General features: G+C 41.2%; 1 protein-coding gene across 1 annotated transcript in view; it reads right to left on the bottom strand.

The window, feature by feature from the left end:
* Nucleotides 1-26858, bottom strand: part of TRMT2B (tRNA methyltransferase 2 homolog B) — a 59731-nt gene that overhangs the window by 13640 nt on the left and 19233 nt on the right. Inside the window, 8 exon segments of the mRNA XM_033135223.1 lie at nucleotides 1996-2042; nucleotides 2044-2096; nucleotides 2324-2443; nucleotides 3214-3315; nucleotides 3472-3686; nucleotides 4019-4112; nucleotides 5085-5137; nucleotides 5420-5588. Coding sequence (XP_032991114.1) covers nucleotides 1996-2042; nucleotides 2044-2096; nucleotides 2324-2443; nucleotides 3214-3315; nucleotides 3472-3686; nucleotides 4019-4112; nucleotides 5085-5137; nucleotides 5420-5588 — 853 coding nt within the window.

The following is a 26858-nucleotide window of genomic DNA, read 5'->3' as shown; positions in this document are numbered from 1 at the left end:
AAGTCGAGACTGACTCTCCAAGGCGCTGTCGGTACTGCCTCCCCAGCTCCTGCAACTCAGTGGGAGTGTAAGGGGTGTAGGTTGTGAACTCAGTCACAGCTGGGCTGTCAGCAGCAACGCCCCCGGGGCCCAAAGGTTGCTCACGTTTTACCCTTTGCTTCAAGATTGGCCGGGCTTGGGGGTTGGGAGCTACATTGTCTCCACCAGCTTCCTCCGCCTCTGCCTCAGAGTCTCCACTGTGGGGCCCCTCTTCCAACAGGCGGACCTAAGCTTCCAGCGCTTCCAACTGGGACACCTGGTCCAGCACCTGGTCTATTTCATGAAGCGCATTTTCCATGTTGAGACTCAAGGCCGTGAGGAACATCCAGCCCACGCGACCGGCTGTAGCCTTCTCCTCCTCCAGCAACCGCTCAGCCAGAGCCTGCAGGGCCCTCTCCACGCTGTCCAGAGAGCTGTCCAAGTCCTCCCACCCCTCCTCGGGGGTCCAACTCCTGAGAACAGTGGCCACCAGACACCACACACTGTGTGGCGGCCACACGTCCTCCTGCCCAGAGTCAGACTCCATTCCTACCTGGTCGGAATCTTGCTCGCAGTACCAGGTGTCTGAGTGGGTGGAGTCCTCTGCAGAAGATGTCCACAACCCTCGGAGCCTAAGGCCGCGGCAGATCACGAAAATAAAGGCAACGCCCTCCATGGCTAAGAGGGTGATGTGCCAGCTGGAGGCTTGAGTCTCCCAGGCAGACGGCGCCTTCCGTTCCCAGTGTCGCTCCTCATGGGCCTCCCGAGGCTGAGCTCTCACACGCACAAACAACTCCACCATGCTTCGGTAGGTTTTGGCTGGCACCGTACCCTGCTTACGAAACTGAGCTTTTAGACATATAAACTGCTCCAGTACATTCCGGAGAGTTTCGGCCGCCACCACGCCCTGCTCTCTGCGCCATTTTTCATGCAGGAGACCCTGCTCACTGCACCATTTGTCACACGGGGCAGCCTGCGGGGTCTCTGCTCCAGCTCCCCACATAAGAACGAAGGATGTGGCTAGGCCAAAAAGGAACACCCACGGAGCCATAGGTAGGGGAGTCATACCACTATAGTCTCACTGGAGGCTGGATTCACACGACGTGCGACCTGCTGTCCGCTTTTCTGCCAACCGACCGACGACTCTCCTCGACTCCACTCCCCAACACAGCTGCGGCAGTTATATTAGTGGCTAATGGCTCAAGGGTTACAGCTGACGGCCAATGGCTCAAGGGTTATAGCTGACGGCCATCTACTACCTGAGCCAGCACCTTTCCACGTGAGGCCGAGAGCCTGGAAACTGCTCTCTGGAGCTCTGTCCCCACAATAGTCAATAATATGGTAATAGCTATGTATGGTGCCAGGTGAGTACTAGTCTAGTCAGGGGGATCACTTTGTAAATTATATAAATGTTTAAACACTATGCTGTATACCTGAAATTAATATCAAATAATACTGAATGTCAACTAAAATTGAAAAACTAAAAAAAGGGAAGAGATGTGAAGGAAAATAAGAGGTCCAAATTTCCAAGTATAAAACAAATAAGTCATGGCAATGTAATATACAGCATAAGGAATATAGTCAATAATATTGTGATAATGTGGTACAGTGTCAGATGGTTGCTGGACTTAGCATGGTGATCACTTCTTTAGGTATATAAATGTTGAATAACTATGGCGTACCCCTGAAACTAATATAATATTGTATGTTAACTATATTTTAATAAAAATCTTTTTTAAAAAGAAGAATACTCAGGATCCTGATTTGAGAAGCCATGATAGGTTTCTCTAGATTAATAATAACTTCAACGATCCAAATAACGTATGGAGTTCAGTTCATAGTAACGTATGAATGACAGCTTCTTAGAATGGTACATTCTTGAAGTGTACCATGGTAATATAAGATGATAACAATGCGGAAAACTGGGTGTACTTATCTTTACAACTTTTCCGTAAATCTAAAATTATTCTAAAATACTCGATGATGTTCCTTGTGGTTTCACCATGGTGTTTGCAGGAAACAAAACACTAGTGTGCGGATGGCCCTGCAGTTTCAAATGGCTTGAACTACCTGGTAATTTGAAGGAAGAAAGACACTGTTATTGATAAAATTAAACTATCATGGTCAAGGTTATCACAAACTCCCAACTGGCCAGCATGTAGGATTGGTGAGGAACTGCGGAAAAGCAGGTTCAGCCAGCCCATTGGGAGCACTCTTAGCATGGTGTGAGAATGAGGGACTAAAGCTGGTGGACATCATGGGAACACCCAATTAGTTCTATAGCAGGAAAGCTATTCATCCTCACGCAGTCCCGCCCAGGCTGGGTTCACCACAGCAACAATTAACTGCCTATCTTCCTTTGACTTTAGTAGCTGTGGCAAAATCTTCTCTGATCGACCAACATGGGACTCACAGTTGGTGATGCCTGCAGAAGAGAGGCCCACATGACATAACTGAAAACGCAAGTCCAACTTTAGTGGCAGGGAGCTTCCACTTTACAGAAATGTACAGGAGCCAGGGCTCTGCCATTTTCCTTTGGATCTAGCATACCTCTGAATAACAATGAAAAAAACGCTTTTGGACTTGCTTCGTTTTTTACAATGTGCTTTCCCTTACAATATCTCAGTAGGTCTTTCAGCTTGAGACTAGACAGTGTTATTTTAAAACTTTGTGACTCACACAGCACGTAAGTACCTATACCAAGAAGAGAACCTTGACTTTTACTCAAGTGCTTTCTGTTATATTGGAGGTTTTCACAGAGCCTCAGGAGTTGTATGGAGCAGAGATAGAGGGGACAAGGGGGATCAGTTTTCTACATTGCAGTCTGAGATAAGATTTTGTTCAAAGAAAAGGTTCTGTTGCTAAAAATAGCCTGAAACCTATTGTATTGTGTTATGATGCCTCATGAGTGTAAGGTCAAGAGGCTCTTTTATATTATCCAAAGTTTTGCTTAGTTCTCTTTCTATCAGCTGGGCCTGTTCCTTCCCTCAGACTCTGCTTCTGGATAGAAAAAAAGGTTAGCTATGGGGATCACTTCCAGAAGGTCATTCAGGACCCATCTCTGACCACTGCAGAACAGCCTCCCTTCCTCCCCACAGGTCATGGACACAGTAGATGCCCTTTCCCACACAACCCCTCCCACAGCACAGAAACAAGTGCAGCTCATCATTTCTCCCTCAACTGTGAGCACTGCACCATTGAAGGCTGAAGTCCACCTGGTGTCCTCTACCGCCTGCTTCACCACCTCAATGCCAAGCACCTGGGAGGCATACTGAGCCAGGGAGAGGCCGATCACACCTGGGGAGGTAAGAGAGGATAAGAGGAGGGTATTTTAGGGTTTTAAACCAAGGAGGTTATGCCTGTGCCACTACTGCCACCTCCCTACCTCGGTGCCGGGTGCATGGGGTTTGGGAGCAAAGCAGCATGGAGATTCTGTCCTGGGCTGCCACTTGCCAGTCCCACAGCAGATGTCAAGGAGGATAGTGTTAGAGGTGACTCCACTCAGATCGTCAATGATCCGATATAGCATCTCTGCACCAGCAGTATTAACCTGAAAAAACGAGTCTGGAGCGATACGGATCTTCAAGCCCAAGAGATCTTCAAAGAGGTCGGGTTCCCCAAATAGGAGCTGGTAGGAGGACTGTTGATGGCTGCAACAGGTCATGGTGCTGGAAAAGAACAAAAGAAGGAAGCAATGGAATGGTAGACTATTCTACCTCTAGTGGTTGGTGGGAGGGGCAGGCTCCAGCGTCTCAGCTAGGAGACACAGCCTCCTTGGCATGGCCCTGAGAATTCAGTAGGAGTTCCCCTCTCGGGGGATAGAGGCACATGCAGACACGCTCTCATCTACAGTGTGGCCTGGGTTCCTGGACCTAGCTGGTCATGAGGGCCAGTACCACTTAGCCCAGATCCTCTGTGATCAGCAGCCCTACTGACCCCATCTACAACCCAGACTACGGCAAGCCATCAGTCTCCTTGCCGTTTGGCTGCCCAGGTTTACCTTTCCTGGAAGTAAAGTGATGTCAAGTCACAGAGTGCTCCTGGCCCTTTGGTGAAAAATTCCTTTACGGTCTCCTCTGAACACAGAGCTCCCCCTGCCCAGACCACAAAATCAGGAGTTAAGCAAAGACTTATCTCACATATTTTCTCTCTTAGCTCTATAATAATCAGCCCTGCAGTAGTCAGACAAGATGGCACATTTCTCAAATCCTATTATAAATAACACTTAACATAAAGCAATGTTCTATAGGACAAAAAAAGCTATTTTTACATCTCAGTAGAAGCACTGCTTTGCTTATTGGCTTTTGACAAATCCTATGCAAGAGACCGACATTTTCTCTAGTCTGAGCCCCTTTCCTAGTTCTCTAAAGAAAGTGTGAATTGTTCTTGTTGTAAACAGGAGCTTAACTAAGTTTTTCTCCCATCACAAAGAAACAATAACCTTTCAATTCCCATCACACTTCTCCACTTCAAACATCCTAACCACCCACCCAAACACCACTTCAGAGGACATGAGTGCTAGGAGAAAGAAAAGTACTATGAAGAAAGTGAGCATGGTAACTAAATCCTTTCTTTGAGTTCAGAACATTTTAAAATTCTTACATCACTACAGAGAACCTAACCATTAGCTTGACACACAAGGATATATGACAATAAAATATGTTGGAACTATAGAGTTAAAAGGCCAGGAATCAATGACCTGAGTTCAAGCCCTAGCTTGGCTATTTCCTGGCTTTTTAACCTTGGGTACTTCTGTGCCTTCATTTGCCCATCTGTGCAATGAGGGTGAGAACACTTTTCCTTCTCTTCCCTACTTTGTAAGTTGGTGGAAATGATCACACAAGCATAGGAATGTTTTAATGTGGGAATGTTTGAAAGCTCTAAGTGCATTGTAAATGTAAATGGGTTATTTAGGTTATGAAATGTTATTTGGGTTACAAAATTCTGACTATATTCTAGTCTCCATCGAATTGGTTTTCCAATTCAGTAGAGCACCTACTAATTTCCATGGGCAAAGTTCTTCTGAAAATCCTTAGGGGTCCTCACATGATAATTAATTTGGTTACCTTGCCTCAGTTTCTGCAGTGTGATAATGCCAGCAGCATGGTTAAAGAGTATCCTTCCGCGTTTCCCCCAAAATAAGACCTATCCAGAAAATAAGCCCTAGCATGATTTTTCAGGATGACATCCCCTGAACACATAAGCCCTAATGCGTCTTTTGGAACAAAAATTAATGTGAGACCCGGTCTTATTTTCGGGGAAACACAGTAGCCATCTCCTCCTCCTCACCCTCAACCCCAGTTCCTGACCCACACAGATGTTCTGTGGATGTGTAGTTTCTGCTATGTGCACTGAAACTCCCCCAAACCAACTACAGCATAGCAACAGTAAGGGTTACTACAGAAGCTGCCCCTTAGCATCCTGCCTTAATTCCTGAGGGTGGAAAGTGATGATGGCTACTGTGTGCCCTTGGCTACTGATGCAGACTGTGAGCTCACGCCAGTGTCCACCTTCATGAAACAGAAAGCAGGTTTCCACTGGGGACTGTTGAAGGAGTACTTTATAGTATTAGGAAGAGAACAGTATTATTGCACAGGCAAAACTTACAAGTTCCACAGCTGATTATTCATGCTGGGTGATTGTTACCGCTGAATTGTAACCCCTTCCAAAATTCACATGTTTAAGTACCTCAGAATGCGACCGTATTTGGAGATAAGGTCCTTGAAGAGTTGATTAAGTTAAAGTGAGGCCCTAATCCAATCTGAACAATGTCTTCATAAGAAAAAGAAATTTGGTCACACAAAGAGACACCAGGATGCACACACAGAGGAAAGATCATGTGAAGATACAGTGAGAAGATGGTCATCTATAAGCCAAGGAGAGAGGCCTCAGAAGAAACCAAGTTGCCAACATCTTGATCTTGGACATCTAGCGTTCAGAACGCTGAGAAAAATAAATTTCTGTTGTTTAAGCCACCCAGTCTGTAGTATTTTGTTATGGCAGCCCTAGCAAACTAATATAGTGAGATAAGAAACATGATCCCTACCCTTTGACCTTACAGAGGGATATTATCCATTGTATTCCAAACAGTAAGCTCCATGAAGGCTTAGAGTTGTACCCTTAGTCTGGCACATAATAGTTGCTCAATAATGATTACTGAAAGAAGGTGTGAATGAATGAACCAGACAAGTATTTTATTTGTACGTAGAATCTCAGGTTATTCTATATATTAGTATGGAATACAATAATCTTCCATTTATGTTAATTTCTTCTAGCAGCAATAAGCTGCTATGATTTCATTCTTATAAATTCCTGATGTAAGCCCATCATTTAAAAAAATTTCTTCATATAACCAGGTGCCAACTACACCGTAATTTAGTTGGCTCCTTCATTTCCTCCTGATGAATACAAGTCAAATGCAATTCTAATTTAGTTGTTGAGATCTCAAAAACCCTTCAAGCCAAACTTTTCAAACACAAGCTTGTTGCTACCACAACAGGACACACTGTCTGATTTACTAGATCCTTTAGTTTTCATAATACATGTGTTCTAGATCCACTATAGTTTTCAAACAATACTGAAATTATGCATGGAAGGGGAAGTTATACCAAAACACAGGGCTGCCTGAGAGGGTAAAATCAATTAAGGCTGGACTTGGTCACTTTTGGTATAATTTCACATAAATGCAATATAAGATATGCTTAACTATACTAAGTATATTTTTCAAATTTTGAGGTTGGTGATTTAAAGAAAGACTGGTTCAACTCTTCTTTACTGGCTTGTTGACAAGGAATGTTGTTTTGGAAGCAAGATTCAAATGTCACTGAGGACCTGGAAGGATGGAAAATTGAAAAAGTGAGTCTGACCTAGAAGGTAATGGGTAAGTGAAAATGAAATATAGCTTCTCCATTGTATGAGCTCAGGCCTTGGTTTCTTCATTTATAAAACAGAGACTGAAATTCTTATATAGAAATGCCTAAGTATTAAGAGTGAGGGGGCCTGTGATCAGATTACAACATATAAATGTATCAAATCAACACACTGTACAATTTAAAATTACACAGTACTATATGCCAATTATATCGCAATAAAAATAAACTTTAAAAAAGGAATGAAAACTTCTGGTTAAAACTTCTGGTTAAAAACTTCTGGTTAAAACTTCTGGTTAAAAAAGGAATGAAAACTTCTGGTTAAAAACAACAGAATAATACACACAGGACCTAGAAGGACACATCAAACTAAACTGCTTGTGATTATGACTTTGTCTTGTGTTTTCACTTTCTTATTATATGCACGTTAACTTTTAAAAAATAAATGTTATTTCCAAAACCTAAAAAAAAAACAAACAAAAAAAAAAACAGAATATTTCTTGCAAAAATCCTAATAAAATGAAATAAAGGAATAAAAAATATATAAGCTTATTTAAGCTCCTTGCTCCACCAATTCTCCCTTCTCTCTTTCCTCCTGCATCATCATTTTTCTCCCTCATTGCTGGATCTGTCCCATCAATATACAAGCATACTGTTACCCGTCCATATTTAAAAAGAAAGAGGATGGGTGAAAAAAGTAAAAAGATTAAGAAGTACAAATTGCCAGTTATAAAAAGTCATGGGGATGTAAAGTACAGCATAGGGAATATAGTCAATAATATTGTAATAACTATGTATGGTGTCAAATGGTTCCTAGACTTATCAGGGGATCATTTCATAAGTTATATGAATATCCAATCACTATGTTGTACACCTGAAACTAATATAATATTGCATATCAACTGTAATTGAAAAATAAATTTATATAAAAAAAGGAACCTCCTTGACCCCACTTTCCCCACCAGCCTCTGTTCTCTTCCCTTCTCCTTTTTGTAGCAACTTTTCAAAAAATTGTATACACAGTTGACCCTTGAACAACAGAGTCTGAACTGCAGGGTCCACTTGTATGTAGATTTGTTTCAATAAATATGTACAGTACTATAAATGTATTTTCTCTTCCTTATGATTTTCTTAATGACATTTTCTTTCTCCAGATTACTTTATTATAAGAATATAATATATAATATTAGGTTGGTACAAAAGTATTTGCGGTTTTTGCATTTTTAACCTTTTAAACCACAATTATTTTTGCACCAACCTAATACATATAGAAAATATGTGTTAATTGACTATGTTATTGGTAAGGCTTCTGGTAAACAGTAGGCTATTAGTAGTTAAGTTTTTGAGGAGTCAAAAGTTATATGCACATTTTCGACTGCACGAGGGTCTGCACCCCTAATCCCCATGTTGTTGAAGGGTCAACTGTATTCACAACTTCTGATTCCTCTCCTTTTATTCATCCAATCGAATCAGGCCCCCATCCTTTCACCAAAAAGTTCATACTAAGGTCACCAATGACCTTGTGATGCAGTTCAATGGTCAATTCTCAGTCTTCATCTTACTAGCCCTGGCATTTGTAGATACTCACTCAGGAGCATTTGGCACAGCTGATGAGCTCCCCCTCCTCAGTTCACTGTCTTCACTTGTCTTTCAGGACCCCATTCTCCTGACCTCCTCTGACCTCACAGGCTGCTCCTTCTGTCTCCTTTACTTGCTCCTCCTCTCCTCCCAGACTTTTTAAAATAGGAGTGCTTCTAGACGAGATACATTTTTTAAAAACTCTGTCTCCCCCCACTAAAATGTAAGTTCCAAAAGGGAAGGAACATTTTCTTCATTATTGTATCCTAATCACTTAGAATAGTGCCTGGGACTTGTAGGTACTCAATGGTACTTGTTGAATGAATAAATGAAAGAAAGAAAAAAGATAAAAGATGACAAGGACAAACTACCATATTTTGCTGTATATAATGTGAACTTTTTGCCCAAATTTTGAAGAAAAAACAAGGGTGCGAATTATACATGGGTAGTACTAATTCCATATCTATATAAATGTTTTTAATTCTTTTATTTATGCTTATGACTTAAAAGTGTAATAATAAATAAATAAATGCTAAAATTCCTTTATAATACAAAAAACAAGTACCTAAATACAAACAAATAAAAATTTGAATTAAAAAATTAAAATGGGGGGGTCAGTTGGTTCAGTGGTTAGAGCATAGTGCTCATAACACCAAGGTTGCCAGTTCAATTCCCACATGGGCCAGTGAGCTGCACCCTCCACAACTACATTGAAAACAATGGAGGGGTGGGCATGGGAGATGAGGGTAAGGTGGATCAAATATATGGTGATGGAAGGAGAACTGACTCTAGGTGGTGAACACACAATGGGATTTATACATGATGTAATACAGAATTGTACACCTGAAATCTATGTAATTTTACTAACAATTGTCACCCCAATAAATAAATAAAAAGAAAACAATGGCTTGACTCCACTTCTGGTAACCATACACACACACACACACACACACACACACACACACACATATATAATTGTAGTTCACATTCATTATTGTTCAGCTTCAGCTTCAGGTGTACAGTGCAGTGATCAGGCATCTACATCATCCCTGAAGTGGTCTCCCTACTGGGGCAAGTTTCCGTCAGATACCCTACAAAATCTTTACAACTATTACATTGTTTTTTACACCTGAAACTAATAAATAAATAAATAAAATAAAAATTTAAGAAAACAAAACAAAAAATGGCTTGAGCTTGGAGCTGAGCCGCTGGTGGGCGGCCAGTTGGCTCAGTGTTTAGAGTGCAGTGACCATAACACCAAGGTCGCCGGTTCGATTCCCATATGGGCCAGTGAGCTGCGCCCTCTACAAGTAGATTGAAAAACAACGGCTTTACTTGGAGCTGGGCTGTGCCCCCCACAACTAGATTGAGAACAGCAACTTGGCATGGAGCTGATGGGTCCTGGAAAAACACACTGTTCCCCAATATTCCCCAATAAAAATTTATAAAAAAATTAAAATGGAAGATTTATTTTCCCTGAAAGTTTGGGCCAAAAACGTGGGTGCACATTATACACAGGCGCATATTATTCACGGCAAAATACGGTAAATAAAGTCTTAGAAGATGGAAAGCAGACCGGAGTGACAACTGACTTACAAAGATGAAGGAAGCTACATCTGGATTGCCTACAAAGGGAGATCTGATGAGATGTAAGGCTTATGTGTTCCACACAACCCTGGAAAGGCTCAAAGTCAAAGGTGCAAGGTACTGGAAGAGGCAGAGATGAGGTGAGGTACAGGGCTAAAAAGCAGGGTATGGTTGAAAGTATGGACGCAAAAGTGGTAAACATCCTCATCCTACCAAGAATATCTATACAGCAGGAGACTGGAGTGTTGTTTTTTCCCCTCAGTAGAAAATGAACCTAAAAAAGCTCTGAATTTGGAGATACCAGGCACAGTGGTGGTGGAGGAGGGGTGGAAACAGCGAGTTTCAATTAAATCTTCATTCTTAATGGTGGGAACTCCATCTCCCTTTCCACACCCCAATTCTGGAAGGCCAGCAACAAGCCAGGAAATTTGGAGATGATTTTCTCGTGAAACTTAATAGCCTCAGAGTAAAGATATCCTGAGACAGACACATGGAGGGGGACAACCCCCCCCACACACACACAATCACCAGAAGTGGAGCCAAGAATCAACAAATCCACTCAAGCTGAACTGCTGATCAGTTTTTTAAGGCCTCACTCTTAAATACGAACAGCCAGTCAATTATCACCAAATGTTCGATAAAGGCTCCATGTGAAAGACAATGCCCAAACAAACAAAGAAACAAGACAATGCCCAAAACAAAAAGGAAAAAATTCTTTACGGATATAGGAAATACACAATTCAGAGAACAACAACAAAAACAGACATACACACACACACCATTACTAAACTATATAACTAAAAAAAAGACAAGGTGTTATACAAAATGAATGATCATAAAACAAGAAAAATATTTTGAAAATTAAAGGTAGGATAGTAGAAAAATTCAATTAAGATGTTGGCATTTATGTCAATAAAATTTCACAAAAAAGGAGAACAAAAGGCAAAGAAATCGAAAATAGGAGAGGAATGTGTAGCAGGTTATAGAACCAATCCATGAAGTCCAAAATCCAAGAAATATGCTATACAGAGAGAATATAGAAAATGAAAGAAGGAGGTAAGAATACAGGAAAATTTCCTACATCTGAAAATATTTGTTTCCAGAGTGACAAGGCCTAGAAAGTACCCACCACAATGAATGAAAAAAAGGCCCACGTGGTCATGAAGTTTCAGGGATAAAGAGATTCCTTAAAAGCTTCTAGAAGAAAAAAAGAGGGGAGGGAATATCTACAAAGGATCAGGACTTAAAGTAGCATTTAGACTTACATTCGTCGTCAGATGACAATGAAACCATGTCTTCATATTTATAAAGGCAAATGATTCAAACTCAGATTTTGAAATCTAGAAAAACCTCAGTCATATGTCAGGAAATAAGTGTCAGGAAGTGTCAGGAAGACACTTATAGACATGCAAAGACTATAAAACTTTACCTCCCAGGTACCTTTCCTCAGGAAGCTAATCGGAGGCATATTCCAGCCAAATGAGGGTGTAAACCAGAAAAAGGAAGACAGGGAGACTAAGAAACAGGGGAGACAAGACAGGAGAGCAGCAAAAGGAGTCCCAGGATAACAGCCATGCAGAAGGCCTCGGGAGCCTATAGGATAGAAGACTCGAAGGAAAAGGTCTTCAAGGAAAACACTGAACTCAAGTTTTTAAGCATATGGAGAATATTGATGAATGTTTGACAGAGCTCTTAGAGCACCTGGAAAAAAATTAGCATAAGGTTTACAGAAAACTAAGCCATTGGAAAAATGAGGTAATTATTCATGCCAATTAAAATAAAAAGTTGTAAAATCCGTCATACTATGCCACTATAAAAAAAACGAAGTATATTATTATATGAATAAAAAAGGTGCAGAACAGTGTCCATATTAAACTAACTTTTAGCTAATAAAAGGGGGGTACAAATATTTTATCATGTATTAAAATAAGCAAAACTGAATAAAAATTGTTACCTAAAGGAGGAGGGAGGAAACTGACTAGAGGGAACAGAGGGGAAAGAAAGCTAGATCTCTCTAAATGTACTGTTATTCTGTAGATTTGACCATGTAAATATTTTACAATATTTTAAAACAAAATTTAATCAAAATGAAAGAGAAAAAAAAATCAATCCCTAAAATTTGAAAGCAAGCAAAATGAAAAAAAAAAAATAGCTGTGTATCAAGTATCAAATTATTGACTGACCTACAAAGAGAAGAATTATTTCAAAAGGCCCAATAATTTGACAAAAAGAACTGGACAGAAATCCTGAGCTCTTTTCTAAACCATTTTTTAGTACTACTATTGGTACTGAGAATAGATAAAATAAGACTGGACACATATTGATAGTTGTTGAAGCTGGGTAATGGATACATGTAGTTTGTTATACCCTTCTCTACTTTAATATGTTTGCAATTTCCCATGATATAAAATGAAAAAAAAAACTACAATAAAGGAAAATAAAATTTTAGTATACCTGCTTAACACAGGAGTGAGTATCTATATTCATAACCATATAAACACTGAGACATCACAGAAATTGCAATGTGAGGTGAGCCTCTTGAAATCTCCCCTGGAATTTATAACAAATTGAACAACTATAATTCCACAAAGGACTCCCTGAGCAGCAGACAGGCAAGACTAAGAGACGCGCAACTGAACTCCTCTAAAGGTGAGCAAATAGGGTGAGCAGGGGAGGAGGGAAAGGGGAAATGCAGAGACCCAGACTGTACAGGGGCAGAATGCAGACGAAGCTCAGAGATCCAAGCCCCCTGCACTCCAGAGCTACCGCAGCCACGGGAGTGGGAAGAACTCGTACTGCTACCACTCCCATTATGGCCCACAGTCCCACTTCAGGGTTCAGCATATAATACAACTGAACCCAACACTCACAGCAGAGACCTCGGAGCAAAGACTGAGGGAAGAAGGGTGAAAACAGTGGTTTAAGCCCTCACTGCCAAACAGAGGACAGAAGACATAGGCACGGAGGCTAGCCGACTCCTCCCGATCCTCCCAGAACTCGTCCCCACCCCACTATCCGAGTGCTAGAAGTGGAACTGTAGCAGGGTCAGATGAAAAGAACAGAATACCATTTGCAAATCTGAGAAATGTGGCCCAAAGCCATGGACTCGAAACACAACTAGTTCTGGCAAAGGGGAGGGAGCCTTGGGTGCAGGACCGGCTGTGCTGGTGCTTGCTGCCATTGTTTTGGGCCACCTCTCAAACCACATCCTGCCCCTGTCCCCACTTATCTGGGCGGATCCATGCAGGAGTAAACAGCCGGTGAAACACACAGGTCCTGAATCTTGTGCAGGAAGACCTTCAGAACTTCAGAAGCTTTCCACAACTGCCAATGGAGGGGGTGTCCTGAGATCCATGCAACCTGCTCACAGAGGAGAAGCCCACCTTCCAGGGAATCCCCCCATTGTGTGAGAAGCCAGAATAGTGCAGAGAAAATATAACACTACACCATGAGAAAGACTTAAAGTCTGCAGTTAGAAAGAAAACAAAACATTTACCAACACCTATTGGAAAGCAAAGACCTCTTCCTAACAACCTGTTGCAGAACCCACTCCTGTAGAGGCCTAGGAAGACAACTAACAATTCACTAATTACCATGAATAACCAAGGTAACAAAGCAGCTCAGAAAGTAAGTGAAAAGTCTCCAGAAAATGAACTTAAAGATATGGAAATATGTGACTTCAATGACAGAGAATTCAAGATTGCAGTTCTGAAAAAAATTCAACAAGATGCAAGAAAACACAGAAGGCAGTTTAATGAATTCAGAAACACAATCAAAGAACAAAATAAACATTTAACCAAAGAGACTGAAATTCTAAAAAAGAACCAAATAGAATTTCTGGAGATTAAGAACTCAAGAAAAGAAATGAAGAATGAAATAACCAGCTTAGAAAATAGAGTTGACCAGATGGAGGAAAGAATCAGTGACATCGAAGATAGAAATCTAGAAATGACACAGATGGAAGAATAGAGAGACTAGAGAGTTCAAAGAAATGAAAGAACTCTACACGAACTTTCTGACTCCATCAGAAAGAGCAATATAAGAATAATGGGCATACCAGCAGGAGAAGAAAGGGAGAAGGGAACAGAGAATATATACAAATAGTTGATGAGAACTTCCCAAACTTGTGTAAAGAACTGGATCCTCAAATCCAAAAAGCAAACAGAACACCTAATTACCTTAACCCCAACAGGCCTTCTCCAAGGCACATTGTATTGCAGCTGTCAAAAATTAACGACAAAGAAAGAATCCTCAAGGCAGCCAGGGAAAAGAAGACTGTAACCTGCAATGGAAAGTCCATTAGATAATCATCAGATTTTTCAGCGGAAACTCTACAAGCCAGGAGGGAGTGGAACCAAATATTCAAACTATTGAAAGAGACAAATTATGAGCCAAGGATAATATATCCAGTAAAGATATCCTTTAGATATGAGGAAGGAATAAAGATCTTTCCAGACGTACAGAAGCAGAGGGAATTTTCTAACACATCACCTGTGCCACAAGAAATAATGAAGGAGGCTATTCAAGCAGCATAAATAGAGATAATTTGTGACAACAAAAACATAAAAGACGAGAAAGTAAAGGTCCAAACTAGCATAAGGAAATAGAGAAAGTAAGCATGCAGAAGAAAATGGAATACTCTAAATATGAAAATTTCTTTTATATAAACTTAATGGTAACCACTCAAAAAAATCCAGAACTGAAATACATAAAATAATAAAAGAAGAAACAGGGGGCAAAATCATAGAATACCACCACACTGAAATAAAAGACAGCAAGAAAAAGGCAAAGAAACAATGGAGACACATTCCTAACAGAAAACAAAAGATAGAATGATAAGAAATCCTCCTATACGAATAATCACCCTAAATAAAAATGGACTGAACTCACCAATAAAAACGCATAGAATAACAGATTGGATCAAAAAACTAAACCCAACCATATGCTGCCTCCAGGAGACACATAACAACTACAAGGAAAAATATAGCCTCAAAGTGAAAGGGTAGAAATTGATACTCCAAGCAAATGGTATCCAGAGAAAAGCAGGTATATCCCTACTGATATCAGATGACACATTCTTCAGGATAAAAACGGTAACAAGAGACAAAGATGGACATTTCATAATAATAAAGGGGACTATAAAACAAGAAGACATAAGAGTCATGAACATTTATACCCCTGGGGCAGCCGGATGGCTCAGTTCCTTAGAGCACGAGCTCTGAACAAGAGGGTTGCTGGTTCAATTCCCACATGGCCAGTGAGCTGTGCCCTCCACAACTAGATGGAAGGCAACAAGCTGCCGCTGAGCTGCCAGAGGGGCAGCCAGATGGCACAGTTGCTTAGAGTGTGAGCTTTCAACAACAAGGTTGCTGGTTCAATTCCCGCAAGGGATGGTGGGCTGTGTCCCCTGCAACTAAGATTGAAAACTGTGACTGGACTTGGATCTCAGCTGCGCCCTCCACAACTACACTGAAGGACAACAACTTGGAGCTGATGGTCCCTGGAGAAACACACTGTTCCTCAATATTCCCCAATAAAAGAAATAAAATAAAAATATATATGTCCCCAATCGGGGAGCACCGAAATATACAAAGCAACTTCTAACAGAACTTAAAGGGAGAGCTTGACCAAAACACAATTATACTAGGGGACCAAAATACATCATTGACAGCTATGGCTAAATCATCCAAACAGAAAATAAATAATGAAATATCAGCCCTAAATGACACATTAGATGAAATGGACATAATTGACATTTATACAGAACTTCATCCAAGAATATCAGACCATACATTATTTTCTAGTGTACAGGGAACATTCTCAAGGATAGACCATATATTGGGACATACAACTAGCCTCAGCAAATTTAAGAAGACTGAAATCATACTAAGCATATTCTCTGATCAGAAGGCTTTGAAATTGGATATCAACTGCAAAAAGAAAGCAGGAAAAACCACAAATATGTGGAAATTGAACAACATACCTTTAAAGAATGACTGGGTCAAAGAAGAACTAAGAGGAGAGATCAAAAGATACATAGAAACAAATGAGAATGAAAATACATCCTACCAAAATTTTGGAGATGCAGCGAAACCAGTTTTAAGGTGGAAATTTATATGATGTCAGGCTTATCTCAAGAAACAAGAAAAATCCCAGGTAAATAACCTCACATTACATCTTAAAGAAATAGAAAAAGAAGAATAAATGAAACCCAACGTCAGCAGAAGGAAGGAAAAAATAAAAATTGGAGAACTAAATGAAATAGAAAGCAAATGGACAATAGAAAAAATTAACGTGACAAAGAGCTGGTTATTTGAAAAGATTAAAAAAATTGACAAACCCTTGCCTAGACTCACTAAGATAAAAAGAGAAAAGACACATATAAACAAAATCAGAAATGAAAGAGAGGAAGTTATCACGAATGCCACAGAAATACAAAGGATTACCCAAGAATACTATGAAGGACTATATGCCACCACATTCAATAACCTAAAAGAAATAGACAACTTCTTAGAAACATATAGCCTTCCTAGGCTGAATCGTGAAGAGTTGGAAAATCTAAATAGACTGATAACCAGTAAGGAAATTGAATCAGTCATCTGAAACCTTCCCAAAAGCGAAAGTCCAGAACCAGATGGCTTCACTAGTGAACTCTACCAAATCTTCAAAGAGGATCTAATACCTGTCCTACTCAAACTCTTCCAAAAAACTGAAGAAGAGACAATATTCCCTAACTCATTTTTTTGAGGCAAACATTACCCTGATAAAACCTGGGACGGATAACACATAAAAAGAAAATTACAGGACAGTACCTGTTTTGAATACAGATGCAAAAATCCTAAACAAAATTCTAGCAAACTGAATGCAGCAAAGCATTAAAAAGATTATACGGGCCAGCCCGATGTCTCAGGTGGTTGGAGCGCCGTGCTCCTAACGCCAAGGTCGCCAGTTCGATTCTCAGATGGTCCAGTGAGCGGCACCCTCTACAGCTAAGATTGTGAACAACAGCTCTTCCTGGAGCTGGGCTGCCGTGAGCAGCCGGAGGTTGGCATGAGCTGCCGTGGGCTGCTGAGTGCTGCCTTTTGCTGCTGTGGGCTGCTGAACACTGCCGCAGGCTACTGTATGCTGCCATGAGCGGCCAGTGGCCAATGTGAGTGGCCGGCAGCCGGTGTGAGTGGCCGGCAGCCAACGTGAGCTGCCGTGGGCGGCCGTGTGCTGCCATGTGCGGCCAGTAGCCAAGCGTGAGTGGCTGGCAGCCAGTGAGAGCTGCCATGAGCTGCTGGGAGCAGCAGACTGATGATTGGTGACCCACTGCCTCAGCTAGGGGGGAGAGCAAGGCTCATAATACCTGCATGGGCCAGGGAGCTGTGTCCTACACAACTAGACTGAGAAACAACGGCTTGAACTGCAGTCAGGGGGAGGTGGAAGAAGAGGGGAAAAAAGAAAGATTGTACATCACGACCAAGTACAGTTCATCCCAGGGGCACAATGATGGTTCAACATACACAAATCAATCAATGTAATACACTACGTAAACAAAATAAAGGACAAAAATAGTATGATTATATCAATAGATGCAGAAAAAGCATGTGATAAGATACATCAACTTATGACTAAAACACTTAATAACATAGGTATAGAAGGAAAATACATCAACATAATAAAGGCCATATATGACAAGCCCTCAGCTAATCTCATAATTAATGGTGAAAAACTGAAACTCTTTGCTCTACCTTCAGGAACACGACAGGGCTATCCCCTATCTCGTCTGCTTTTCAACATACTGTTGGAAGTCCTCGTCAGAGCAATCAAGCAAGACAAAGAAATAAAAGACATCTAAATTTGAAATGAAGTAGTTAAATTGTCACTCTTTGCAGATGACATGATGTTATATATAGAAAACCCTAAAGAATCCACCAAAAAGCTATTAGAAACAATCAACAAATAAAGTTGCCGGCTGCGAAATCGAAGTACAAAAGTCCATTGCATTCCTATATACTAACAATGAAATCTCAGAAAAAGAAATTTAAAAAAATCCCTTTTGCAATTGCAACAAAAAGAATAAAATACCTAGGAATCAACTTAACCAAGGATGTGAAAGAACTATATGCTAAAAACTGTAAAACATTTTAAAAAGAAATTGAAGAAGGCACAAAGAGATGGAAAGACATTCCATGTTCATGGATTGGAAGAATCAACACAGTTAAAATGGCCATATCACACAAAGCAATATACAGATTTAATGCAATCCCCATCAAAATCCCAATGGCATTTCTTAAAGAAACAGAACAAAAAAGTCATCAGATTTGTTTGGAACCACAAAAGACCCCAAATAGCCAAAGGAATTTTAAGAAAAAAGAACAATGCTGGAGGTATCACACTCCCTGACTTTAGCTTGTACTACAGGGCTACAATAATCAAAACAGCATGGTATTGGCAGATAAACAGACACACAGACCAATGGAATAGAATTCAGAACCCAGAAATAAACCCACATAAATATGGACAGATAATTTTTGACAAAGAAGCAGAAAACATGCAATGGAGAAAAGACAGCCTCTTCAATCAATGGTGCTGGGAGAAGTGGATAGCCACATGCAAAAGAATGAAACTGGACTGCCATCTGTCACCATGTACCAAAATTAATTCAAAATGGATCAAAGACTTAAGCATAAGACCTGACACAATAAACTGCATAGAAGAAAACATAGGTACTAAACTTAGGGTTCAAAAAGCATTTTATGAATTTGACTCCAAAAGCAAGCGAAGTAAAAGCTAAAATAAATGAATGGGACTATATCAAACTAAAAAGCTTTTGCACAGGAAAAGAAACCATTGACAAAATAAAGAGGCAACCAACCGAATGGGAGAAGATTTTTGCAAACAATGCCAATGATAAGGAGCTAATATCCAAAATATATAAGGACACTATACAACTCAAATATATCATACAACTCAACAACAACAAAAAACCAAACACTTCAATTAAAAAATGGGCAGAGGACATGAAGAGACATTTCTCCAAAGAGGACATACAAATGGCAAATAGACATATAAAAAAATGCTCAGCATCACTAATCATCAGAGAAATGCAAATAAAAACCACAATGAGATATCACCTCACCCCAGTCAGAATGGCTGTCATCAACAAGACAAATAGTAACAAGTGTTGGAGAGGCTGTGGAGAAAAAGGAACCCTCATCCACTGTTGGTGGGAATGCAGACTGGTGCAGCCTCTATGGAAGGCAGTGTGGAGTTTCTTCAAAAAAATTACGAATAGAATTACCATATGACCCAGCAATCCCTCTCCTGGGTATCTACCCTAAAAATCTGAAAACATTAATCCATAAAGAGAAGTGTGCTCCAATGTTCACTGCAACTTTATTTACGGTGGCCAAGACATGGAAACAACCAAAACATCCTTCAATAGATGAATGGATAAAGAAGTTGTGACATATATACACAATGGAATACTGTTCGGCGGTAAGAAAAGATGATATAGGAACATTTGTGACAACATGGATGGATCTTGAGATTATAATTCTAAGCAAAATAAATCAGACAGAAAAGGTAGAGAACCGTATGATTTCACTGATATGTGGTGTATAAAACTGAAAACAACAAAAGAACAAGCCCAACAAATGAAGAAACAAAAACTCGTAGACCCAGACAATAGTTTAATGGTTACCAGAGGGTAAGGGGGGGAGGGGGCAGTAGATGAGGTAAAGGGGGTCAAATATATGGTGATGGAATGAGAACTGACTCTGGGTGGTGAACACACAATATGATATATAGATGATACAGATGTACAGAATTGTACAGCTGAAACCTATGTAACTTTAGTAACAATTGTCACCCCAATAAACTTTAATTTAAAGAAAAAACGAAGTTAAGGTAGCAGAAAACACAGAATCAGAAGAGCAAAAAGAAAAAGGAAGTAAAAAATGAGGATAGTTTAAGGGGTTTCTGGGACAACATCAAGCGTACCAACATTCACATCATTGGGGTAGCAGGACAAGAGGGACAAAGGAAACGAAACCTGTTTGGAGAAATAATGACAGAAATCTTCCCTAACCTGGCTAAGGAAGTAAACATACAAGCCCAGAAAGCACAGAGTCTCAAACAAGATGAACCCAAAGAGGCCCACACCAAGACACATCATAATTAACATGCCAAAAGTTAAAGACAAAGAAAGAATCTTAAAAACAGCAAGAGAAAAGTAGTTAGCCACCTATAATGGAGCTCCCATAAGACTGATTTCCCAATAGACACTCTGCAGGCCAGAAAGGATTGGCACAAAATATTCAAAGTGATGATAGGAAAGGACCTACAACCAAGATTACTCTACCCAGCAAGGCTATCATTTAAAATTGAAGGAGAGATAAAGAGCTTCCCAGGACGTCATAGGAATGGCGGCAGAGAGGTGGTCTTCTTGAGTTCTCCAGAACTTACCACAAATTGAACATCTATATCCCATCAAAGGACTCTCTGCTCATCACACAGAACAGCTAAGAGACTCATATGAGGATTACTTGAAGGTGGGCAAACTGGGAGAGCAGGGGAAGAGGGAAGGAGCAGAGTAGAGACATGGCCCACATCCTCAGCTGTGGAGACGCAGGGGGCCCTAGGACGGAACAGAGATCACAAGAGCCAGGAGGTGGGCTCTTTCCTTGCTCTTCCTCAGCTGATCTCTCCTGCCAAGAGAGCAACATATCCAGCCTTTGAGACAGTAACCTCAGCTGAGACCTCCAGCTGGGCTCTAGGTCGGAAAAAGGAAGTAAACACCATATCTGGGCCCCTCCCCCTACTCGCCCAATCCTACCCTCACCCTTCCAGAGACTCAAGCTGGCCCCTGAACTGAGGAGTAGTTTCAGATTACAGAGGAGCCTTAGCACTCAGGATCTGGGAAGACCTGGAGTGCAGCTCTGACCCAGGGAAGAGGCTGGGAAGAGTGTGACACTGCTGGGCTAGGAGAGAGAAGACTCCTCCATCCCCAGCCCCCACCTTTTCTGGCCTGCCTAGGGCAGAGCAATTACAACTGCAGAGACACTCCCAGCGGTCAGCAGTAGGTGGCAGAGGCAGCTCTGGGCTTTTAGCAGCTCAGAAATCTTGCGCCCTCCACACACACACACACACACACACACACACACACACACACACACAAAAGAAGTGCCCTAAGACTCAGGAGACCTGGGCACAGGGCTGCCTGTGTTACTCTCAGTGCGCATATGTGCAGGCAAGAGCAGAAACTGCACTGACTTTGTAAAAACTACCATCCAAACCCCATTGCACCACTCATCTAGAACTGCAGTCCTCTGGGCACCAGGCGTCACTCTGGGCACCAGGTGACCGGCTCTGCCTGCACAAGATGTAGAAGACTCTTTGGTACAGCAGAGAACAACCTGGAGATTACTTGGTGGACTTTTGCCAACACTGGTGTTGCTTTCTTTGTTTTGTTTTGTTTTTGTATTTTTGATATTTTTGCCTGTGTTGAGTGTGGGTTATCAGTTGTTGTTATATGTGAGTGTATTTGGTTTTTTCTTTGTTGTTGTTGTTGTGCTTGGTGATTTGCTTTGTTCTGAAATTTCCCTACACCAGGGCCCAGCCCAAGAAGCACAAGATTCAACACACCCAGAGGCCAACTCCAGACCAAACCAGAGTATTACTGGGTTTGACCTACAAGGGACACACCCAGAGAGAATTCTCTACAGGCACAAGAGCACATAGGGGCCAAGACTCATTTGAGCAGTCAACCCTCACAGGGCAGATCACCCACTGTGGGCAGAGCCAAGACTCACAACTAGCCAACCTAGGAGTCAACACCACCTACTGACAAGCCAAAAGCAATTAAAGCTCAACTTTAACAGGACAATATACGCAACACAAGGGTCACCTTTGGGGTACACACACAGGAGAATAGGGAAGTGGTACAAGTCAAATATAAAGGACACATGCTATGTAAGATCACCCAGCAAAAACCAAGAACCTTAGGGGATCTAGCTAATACATCGAAGCAAACACAGAATCAGCCACAATGGGGAAACAAAGAAACATGTCCCAAATAAAAGAACAGAAGAAACCTCTAGGGCCGGCCCGGTGGCTCAGGCACTTGGAGCGCCGTGCTCCTAACGCCGAGGGCCACTGGTTGGATTCCCACATGGGCCAGTGAGCTGCGCCCTCTACAACTAAGATTGTGAACAACAGCTCTCCCTGGAGCTGGGCTGCTGTGAGCAACCGGAGGTTGGCATGAGTTGCTGTGTGCTGCTGCAGGCTGCTGTGTGCTGCCGTAGGCTACCATGTGCCACCATGAGTGGCCGGCAGCCAGCATGCGTGGCCGGCAGTGAGCTGCTGTATGCTGCTATGGGCTGCTGTGGGCTGTAGTGTGCCACCCTGGGGGGCCGGTGGCCAGCACGAGTGGCCGGTGAGAGCTGCCGTGAGCTGCTGTGACCGACCAACCAACGACTGGTGACCGACTGCCTCAGCCGGGGGGAGCACAAGGCTCATAATACTAGTATGGGCCAGAGAGCTGTCCTACACAACTAGACTGAGAAACAACGACTTGAAAAGCAGGGTGGGGAGGTGGAAGAAAGCAGGATGGAAGAAGAAACCTCCAGAACTGGAACAAAATGAAACAGAGATAACCAACCTATCAGAGACAGAGTTCAGAACACTGATGATAAGAATGTTTAAGGAGCTTAGTGACGACATAAAGAAGGATAGAGAAGTCATAATGAACAACCAGCTAGAACTAAAGAATACAATTACTGAAATAAAGAACTCACTTGAAGGAATTACCAGCAGGTTAGATGAGGCAGAGAATCAAATCAGCGACTTAGAAGACAACTTAGCAGAGGTCACCCAAACGGAACAACAAAAAGAAAAAAGAATAAAAAACAGTGAAAATGGTTTAAGAGACCTCTGGGATAACATCAAGCGCAACAACATGCACATCACAGGAATACCAGAAGGTGAAGAGAGGGAGCAAGGGATCAAGAACATATTTGAAGTAATAATGACTGAAAACTTTCCTAACCTGGTGAAGGAAACCGACATACAAGCCCAGGAAGTGCACAGAGTTCCAACAAGGATGAACCCCAACAGGTCCGCACCAAGACACGTTATACTTAAAATGGCAAATGTTAAAGACAAAGAGAGAATCCTAAAAGCAACAAGAGAAAGACAGCGGGTTACATACAAGGGAACTCCTGTAAGACTACCAAATGACTTTTCTACAGAAACATTGAAGGCCAGGAGGGACTGGCAGGAGATACTCAAAGTGATGGAAAACAAAGGCCTACAACCTAGGTTGCTTTATCCAGCAAGGCTATCATTTAAAATTGAAGAAGAGATAAAGAGCTCCTCAGAAAAGAATAAGCTAAAGGAATTCATTACCACCAAGCCAGCATTGCAGGAAAAATTAAAAGGGCTTCTGTGAGCAGAAGAAAGATGAAAACAATCTAAATACAAATAAAAAAAATCGCAATAAGTATGTACTTATAAATAACCACTTTAAATGTAAATAGATTCAATGCTCCAATAAAAAGACATAGGGTGGCTGAGTGGATAAGAAAGCAATACCCTTGCATATGCTGTATACAAGAGACTCACCTCAGATCAAAAGACACACACAGGCTGAAAGCGAAGGGTTGGAGTAAGATATTTCATGCAAATGGAAATGAGAAAAAAACTGGAGTTGCAATACTTAGATCTGACAAAATAGACTTTAACATGAAGAATGTATTAAAAGACAAAGATGGGCACTACATAATAATAAAGGGATTGATCTGACAAGAGGACATAACCCTAGTAAACATCTAGGCACCCAACATAGGCGCACCTAAATATATAAAACAGGTACTGACTGACATAAAGACAGAGATCAACAGTAACACTATCATAGTAGGGGACTTCAACACAACTCTGACAACAAGGGACAGGTCTTCCAGACAGAAAATCAATATGGAAACAAAGCCCTTAAATGACACATTGGACCAGTTGGAATTAATCGATATTTTCAGAGCATTTCACCCCAAAGCTGCAGAATACATGCTCTTCTCAACTGCAGATGGAACCTTTTCCAAAATAGACCACATGATAGGCCACAAAACAAGTCTTGATAAATTTAAGAAAATTGAAATCATACCAATTGTCTTCTCTGACCACAGTGCTATGAAATTGGAAATCAACTACAGGGAAAAACCGGAAGACACCCAAACACATGGAGGCTGAATACCATGTTACTAAATAATGAATGGTCAACAATGAGATCAAGGAAGAAATCAAAAGATACCTCGAGACAAACGAAAATGAAAACACGATGACCCAAAATCTATGGGGTGCAGCGAAAGCAGTCCTAAGAGGGAAATTCATGGCAATGCAGGCCTACCTAAAGAAACAAGAAACATCACTAATCAACAGTTTATCTTCACACTTAAGTGATCTGGAAAAAGAACAGCAAAATAAGCCCAAAGGGAGTACAAGGAAGGAAATAATAAAGATCAGAGCAGAAATAAATGAAACAGAGACCAAATAAACAATACAAAATATCAATGAATCCAAGAGCTGTTTTTTTTTTTTATTAAAGTTTATTGGGGTGACAATTGTTAGTAAAGTTACATAGATTTCAGGTGTACAATTCTGTATTACATCATCTATACATCCCATTGTGTGTTCACCACCCAGAGTCAGTTCTCCTTCCATCACCATGTATTTATCCCCTTTACCCTCATCTACCACCCCCTCTCCCTTAGCCTCTGGTAAGCACTAAACTATTGTCTGTGTCTATGAGTTTTTGTTTCTCATTTGTTTCCCTTGTTCTTTTGTTGTTTTAGGTTTATCTAAGACATATCAGTGAAATCATATGGTTCTTTGCTTTTTCTGTCTGACTTATTTCACTAAGCATTAGAATCTCAAGATCCATCCATGTTGTCACAAATGGTCCTATTTCATCTTTGCTTACCGCCAAATAGTATTCCATTGTGTATATATACCACAACTTCTATATCCAATCACCTATGGAAAGACATTTTGGTTGTTTCCATGTCTTGACCACCATAAATAAAGCTGCAATGAACATTGGAGCACACGTGTCTTTATGGATAAATGTTTTTAGATTTTTTTGTGTAGATACCCAGGAGAGGGATTGCTGGGTCATATGGTAATTCCATTCGTATTTTTTGAGGAACCTCCACACTGCCTTCCATAGTGGCTGCACCAATCTGCATTCCCACCAACAGTGTATGAGGGTTCCTTTTTCTCCACAGCCTCTCCAACACTTGTTACTATTTACTTTGTTGATGATTGTAGTGTCCAGCGCAACACAGGCAGTGAGCGAGTAAGAAGGGGTGGCAAAGGGTTGATAAAGTAAGAAACAGAAATCAAGAATGTTATGAAACAGGGACCAAGGGTCTCACAGCCTCAAAGGACTGAGAGGCCCTAATCCGGCTGTCTTGTGGCTTTTATTGATGCACAAACAAGAAAGCAACACTGTTTTCTCCAAGGTCTGTGAATTTCACACATTATACTAAGAAACTGATTTGAACTAATTACCCTTGCCTGCAAGCATCTGAACTGTCAGTTTCAGGATGTACCTCCCAAGAGACAAAAACTTTATGCTGAAACTTACTGAAATGGATAGATGGAGAACTGATGTTATTACATCGTTGAATCTCTTCCCAAGTAGGTTGTTGGAAGGAATGCAGCCACAAAGGCAGAAACTCTCCTTAGCCGGGGAAGGGTGGGGGTCTATGCCCACCTCTATCAACCCCATGGGTTCTCCGGCTGGTACCCATTCGACTGTGCCTGGCTTGAGTTGTTCCCTCCCCCCCCCCCCCCCCGCCGTGGGGAATCTTACTCGTCATTGGCTAACCAGCCATCCTCCGGAGCCAAACAGTGAGACATAAGGTGTAAGCACAAAGATGAAGCAAAGTCCCTGAAAGGATTAGTCTCACAGACTTTCCTTTCTTTAGGGGTAGATATGAGGGGACAGACGGGTAGGCTGCTGCGTGACAACAGATGATAGCCATTCTAACTGGGGTAAGGTGATAATTCATTGTGGTTTTTATTTGCATTTCTCCAATGATTAGTGATGTTGAGCATTTTTTCATATGTCTATTTGCCATTTGTATGTCCTCTTTGGAGAAATGTCTCTTCAAGTCCTCTGCCCTTTTTCAATTGGATTGTTTGTTTTTTTGCTGTTGAGTTGCATGAGTTCCTTGTATATTTTGGATATTAACCCCTTATCAGAGGCACTGTTTGCAAAAATCTTCTCCCATTCACTTGGTTGCCTCTTTATTTTGTTGATGTAGTTTCTTCTGCTGTGCAGAAGCTTTTAAGTTTGATATAGTCCCACTCATTTATTTTAGCCTTTACTTCCCTTGCCTTTAGAGTCAAATTCATGAAATGCTCTTTGAACGCAAGGTCCATAAGTTTAGTACCTACGTTTTCGTGTATGCAGTTTATTGTTTCAGGTCTTATGATTAAGTCTTTGATCCATTTTGAATTAATTTTGGTACATGGTGACAGAGAGCAGTCCAGTGTCATTCTTTTGCACGTGGCTTTCCCATTGTCCCAGCACCATTTATTGAAGAGGCTGTCTTTCCTCCATTGTATGTTTTTTGCTTCTTTGTCAAAAATTGTCTGTCCATATTTATGTGGTTTTATTTCTGAGTTCTCAATTCTATTCCATTGGTCTACGTGTCTGTTTTTCTGCCAATACCATGCTGTTTTGATTATTGTTGCCCTGTAGTACAAGCTAAAGTCAGGGAGTGTGATACTGCCAGTGTTGTTCTTTTTTCTTAAGATTGC

The sequence above is a fragment of the Rhinolophus ferrumequinum genome, chromosome X (genome assembly GCF_004115265.2).
Source record: "Rhinolophus ferrumequinum isolate MPI-CBG mRhiFer1 chromosome X, mRhiFer1_v1.p, whole genome shotgun sequence".
In the NCBI taxonomy this organism is placed as follows: Eukaryota; Metazoa; Chordata; class Mammalia; order Chiroptera; family Rhinolophidae; genus Rhinolophus; species Rhinolophus ferrumequinum.
The sequence above is the reverse complement of the archived record's forward strand: the minus strand, read 5'-3'. Positions and strand labels throughout refer to the sequence as shown.